Source organism: Antrostomus carolinensis, unplaced genomic scaffold, assembly GCF_000700745.2.
Source record: "Antrostomus carolinensis isolate BGI_N321 unplaced genomic scaffold, ASM70074v2 scaffold24410, whole genome shotgun sequence".
Classification (NCBI taxonomy): domain Eukaryota; kingdom Metazoa; phylum Chordata; class Aves; order Caprimulgiformes; family Caprimulgidae; genus Antrostomus; species Antrostomus carolinensis.
Genome location: NW_010291226.1, coordinates 9,909 through 15,271, shown reverse-complemented (window position 1 = coordinate 15,271; position 5,363 = coordinate 9,909). Strand labels below are relative to the sequence as shown.

Here is a 5,363-nt window from a genome sequence, read left to right as displayed (position 1 = left end):
GCACAAGCAGCAGGGGTCTGGTGGGTGATTTATGAGGTGGGAATGCTTCTTTGAACTGCATCTTAGATGGGGGTTGCCTTTCCAGAGTGGAGAGGAACATATGACGGCTGTCTTTTCTGAAGAGCTCTCACAGTGGCTTTTACCCAGGTGGTCACAGCTGCTAGGTACTCAAAATGAAGTCCTCTCCTTCCAGTCTCTCTCTCACTCACATACAAAGTCAACACACCAGAGAAGGCCATTTTTCTTTTATTTATTTCCCAGAAGAGCTCTTCCTTGCACTTTCCAGACACGATACAAAACAAGCAACAGAACTTGGTTTCATGTACAGAAACAGTTTGTTGGAGTATAAAGAGTTACTGGTGATCGTTATTGAAGAATGTTGGCTTATTCCAGCGGCACTTCAGTATTCCTGAGGAATAATCATTGATTTCTCCTTCCTTCCCACTGGGATAGTCTTAGTCATTAGTCACTGTTCCTGTAAAGCAAGAAGGCTTATATTATTAAAAAGCCATTTGGGTTCCTTACATGGAAGGTGCTGCACGATGTAAAGCAAGCCACTTAGCTTTGTAACATTTCCAGAAGGTAAGTTAACATTTTCATCCTTTGCTAGACTGAGAAGCTGAGTATGAAGAAGTTAAGCAGCTATTTTCATACCAGAAGCATGTCGTGTTTCCATGCATCTAAGCCTCCATTCCGATAAAATGGGTCCTTCCAAAAAAACCCAACGTTATTGTTTCAAGTTAACTATTCACAGACCGAATAGAAATCGGAGAGAAATCAAAGCCACAAAGGGCAGGAGGAAAGGCTCCAGTTGCCAAACTTCTTGTGCTGTTGCACATCAATATAATCCACATGGCAATCAAAGTGCAGGGTTGTGGGTTTTTTGGGTGATAAATAATACAGGCTAAATAACCTGAAAAATATGATACTTTCCATTCTGCAAGGAAACCTTAGGCCACGTTATTCTCAGCCGTATCGTTTTAAGCCTCGAAATAATTGCTAGATGTTGATTTTACATTCAGCTGAAGTCACAGTGACAGCCACTTGATCAAATTACTTAAAAAGCCCTCAGAATCTTATGACCACAAATTAGAACTTCTCTGCATTTTAAGTGGTCTCCTGGCCTAGATGAATGGCTCTTGCATTGGTGTTAGTGTTTCATGATCAACTTGCTAACCCAAAGGACGGGCAGCGTGATGATCCAAGTTACAGCTAAAACAGCTGCAAAGTTGCTTTATAATCTCTCCTGATTATTTGATATCATGAAGGTTCTCTGTCTTCTCTCATTCTCACTTAGGATATAGAACTAAGAACTTGATCCTGAAGAATCAAGAATCCAGGCAGGATAAAGCCCTGAGTAACCTGGTCTGACCTCACAGCTGACCCTGGCTTGAGGTCAGACTAGATGACCTCCTTGAAGTACTTTCCAACTTGAGTTATCCTGTGATGCTATGAACTTGACAGGTTCAGAAAACTAGAAATAATTCTGTTGAAGCTAATCCGTGTTTACATTTCTTTCTCTCTTAATAAAGCTGATTTTCTTGCAGAATCTCAATTTTGACAAGCTAGCATTTGAACAGAAACTCAGTTTTGTAAAGGAAGTCCTATAGAATTTAGTTACAACAGCATTTTCTAGGAAAAAAACAAGATGAGTGATAATGTGACAATATTTTCCATGCTCCTAACCAACAGAAATGAAATAATTTTGTTGTAATAACCCTGGAGCCATTATCCATGACACGACATTTTGGAGAGAATTAATGACATTAACCATTAGATGGCTTCATCCACATCTTCCCTCTCTCAGCATGTTCAGCCTCTTTGTACCAGAGAAAGCTAGCGGAGACAGTGCACTGGAAACTATTTGTCTAGTCTTGTGCCATGCAGGCAGCTGCGCTTCTTCTGTGAAGTGTCCTTTCAATTACCTCATGCTTCGAAGGACCACCCTTGCTCCAGAGCACAGATTAGTCCTTAATCCAAACAAAATCCTTTACTAGGCTGACCTGAAAGTCAGTTTTCTGTTGTTCCACATCCCTAGTAACAAACATCCTTGAATGAATAATGCTTTCTCAGAACATGTGGACAGGGCATTTACCATTCACATGAAGCCACAGATATGTCATTCCAGTTTCTTTTTGGAGACATAAATTGGTGGAATATCCTCAGGATGGTGTGGAAAATTAACATGTTTTGATGTTACCAGATCTGGCCAGAAGAGTCACGCGCAGACTTTTGATTCTGGGCCGTAGCTGGCAATGTTGTATCACTGCATCTAAGCCACAGTTCCTCTCTACTGCTATCCAAAATACTTTTATTCTGAAGAAGTTGTCCAAGAATCTTGTTATTGTTTCCCTTTCTTTACAGGCAGCTGAAGATAGTATTTGTAAACAGCTATGTCTGGTAGGGCTGCAGAAGGCTGGCAAAAGCTCATCTGCCAGTAAACCTAAGGAGGACCAGACTCAACTTACAGCTCTAGATGCATGAGGAAAAAGCCTAAAAACACCTCCAGGCCTCCTTCATTAGGCAGACGAGCGATACAGGAGCCATTTTTGTATTCTGTGTACTCGCCATGAAAAGCTCCTGGCAGAACATTTTATCTCAGTACTTTCTGAAGTGCTAAAATAACTATAAATATGTCTGAGTGGATGCCACTCCACTGGTATTGGTGAAATGCTTTTAGCAGTATATGGCTTTGTGGATCCAAAATATGCATGCAGAGCCCTTTTTAATTCCAGATGCCACAATGAGAAATTACTGTAAGAACAGCCACAACTTTTACATGTGAAGAAATAAAGAAAATATTAATGGAGTCAGTTTGTGGACTTAGTGCACTGTAGGCAGTTTGCAAGCACACCAGTGGTTCCTGCTGAGTAATCTATTTTTAAATATTTTACCTCAGTATGGTCAGTGATAATACTGAACTCCTTTAAATTACCCTCTTCCAAACTATTTAAAGTGTACAATTTCTCCAGACTAATTATGACATTACTATCTAGCCAAACACGTCATAAAATTTACAAGTGATCAGTGTTTTCACGTTGAAAAAAAGAAACAACCAAACAAACCAACAAACCCACAGAAGATCAAAGATCTGCTTCCACAGGCAGATCTACCTGACATGATTTTCAGTTTCTTTCTAGTTCATCTCTTTCAAAGTCTGAAAACAGAATCTTAGTGGTAAGATTATACTTTAATTTATTAGCTTTAATTTATTAAAGATTATTAGCTTTAATTTATGTTTAATTTTTCAGCTTTTCTAACATAAATTTTTATTATATGTGTTTTCAGGTTGTGGAACCTACCTGCAGGATCTGTTAAAATAATTCTATGTATTCAGTCTAGTAAATTTACTGCTAAACACACCAGATATTAAAAATTAAAAATTTCTGAATAGCAGGGGAACCACCCTCACTTCAGCAACAGAAGTTTCTTCTTAATAGTGTTCTTCTGGGAAAAGCAGAGGAATATCAGTTTAAATGGTGTCTAGATGTACCATTTAATGCTAAAGTATAAACAGTTACCAATTAATAGTAACTAGTACTGATACTTACTTTTACATATTTACCATGGAGAAGATATGGAGACTGGAAGTCATGTTGACAATTGGAATAAGCCATTCCTAACCCCATCCCTGACCCAAATGCAATAGGCCATGTCTTTCCTGTGGGGGAAGGCAAGCGGAGAGGAAAAGTTAAAATCAAGAAAAGCTGTTCATGTCACGTGACAGTCACAGAATGGTTAAACAAGCACCAAGAAAGAATAAATTACTGGAAGATGCATATTAGGCATTTTCAAGTTCTAAGAGTCCTAAAATCAGCACTTCAGAAGCACAAGAGTAACAGTGAGTAAGACTATTTAAAATTTAATGGAGAGCAAGCTCTGAATTCAAGATATTACTGAAAATTACTCTGTTACCAAAGCATAACTAAAAAATAATTTACATCAGTTTTAAAAGCCTGGCAAGACTGGCATAAACTGATGTCTAGACACACGGCTCCAGTAATTTGGCTCAGGGTTTCCGGCAATTCCAAAATCTGAGCTGAGCACAGTAGGAGCTTAGAGAGATGCCGCCTGTTGTTACACAACAGTTACAAGTTTAGGTAACTTCATTTCAACTGAAAAGACATGACCTGTAACGAAAGAATTGGTCTAACATGCTGATTTAAGTTTTACATGCCTCAAAGGTTTTAAACTGCACCTAGAACAGACATAACTCTGGAAACCAGGCAGTCAAGATTACTGCAATATACTTACTTTTGAAGAAGATGACTGAGAAAACAATTCCTAATCCAAATCCAGCACCTGTAAGAAGAAATGCAGTGAGTGAGGACTAACATAATGCAAAGTAATGGAAAATTATTTCGTTCTTTACACTAATTCTTTGTTCCAACTCAGGAATATCAGACTACACGTTATTTCAGCACACCAAACAAAAATGCTCATAAATAGCAAATCTGAAAAAAATAATTCTTGTTTTCTTAAGTAACTGTAAGCAGCTAATTCAGATTAGAATCCCAACATACACATGTCCATTATCAGAAAGATTTGGGAAACAATCCAGACTGTCATCCTAGGGATAATTACTGAATTTCTGTCACAATCTATGATGTGGAATTAAGATTTATTTGGCTTATTGTCAGCAAATGAGAAACACTTAAATGAAAACTTATTGTGTCCTTGAGCTTGAGATTTCTGCAGATTAATATCTTATTGTATTTCGTTTATCTCCCTACTTTAACTACTTCAATGTGTGTCCCGAGGGCAGCAAAACTTTGATGCTTTGTGTTACCCTATCCCTTGCAAAAGAAAGCTCCAGGCTGCTTATCTTTCACATCCACAACATTCATTATGGAGCATATTTAAACACATTAGGAATGAATGACTTTTCACATCCTTATACTATATATAGAAATAACTGCAGCAGATGAAAAAAATTTATCCAGCACCATTAAAAAAAAAATAAAAACCTTGTCTGGCAAATTTAAAAATCATTTTTGCTTTCCTTGGAAGGTAAGCTTATAATTTTTGAAAGAAGTCAGGCAAGTCTGCAAAACTCCTCTTATGACTCAATAAATATCACAGTGAAAACTTTAAGCTCAGTGGGTAAATTCTACCTTTAATTATATCCGATAAAGACAAGAATTTTAGATAAGGGGCAGAAGTACAAAAGTTTTTTTTAAAAAAAGAAAGAAAAAAAAAATCAGTCATGCACGTTAAAAAAATACCAAACAGTTTCGGGTTTATTTTGCAGCAAACACATCCTGTTCTCGGTTTCAATTCTCTCCTTTCAATACAAGAAATCTAACTTAAGTATAGCAAGTTTTATTGATTAAAAGACATACTTAAAAAAAAAATATTCCTAA

At 37.3% G+C, this 5,363-nt stretch overlaps 1 protein-coding gene across 1 annotated transcript; it reads right to left on the bottom strand.

Annotated features, from left to right (window-relative positions):
* Positions 1–228: 228 nt before the first annotated feature.
* Positions 229–4,302, bottom strand: MICOS10 (mitochondrial contact site and cristae organizing system subunit 10; the record flags this gene model as incomplete). Its single annotated transcript, XM_010175716.1, has 3 exons — positions 229–475; positions 3,552–3,661; positions 4,255–4,302. Coding segments are annotated over 3 exons (167 nt in total), but the record flags the coding sequence as incomplete, so codon positions are not given.
* Between the last annotated feature and the right edge of the window lie 1,061 nt (positions 4,303–5,363).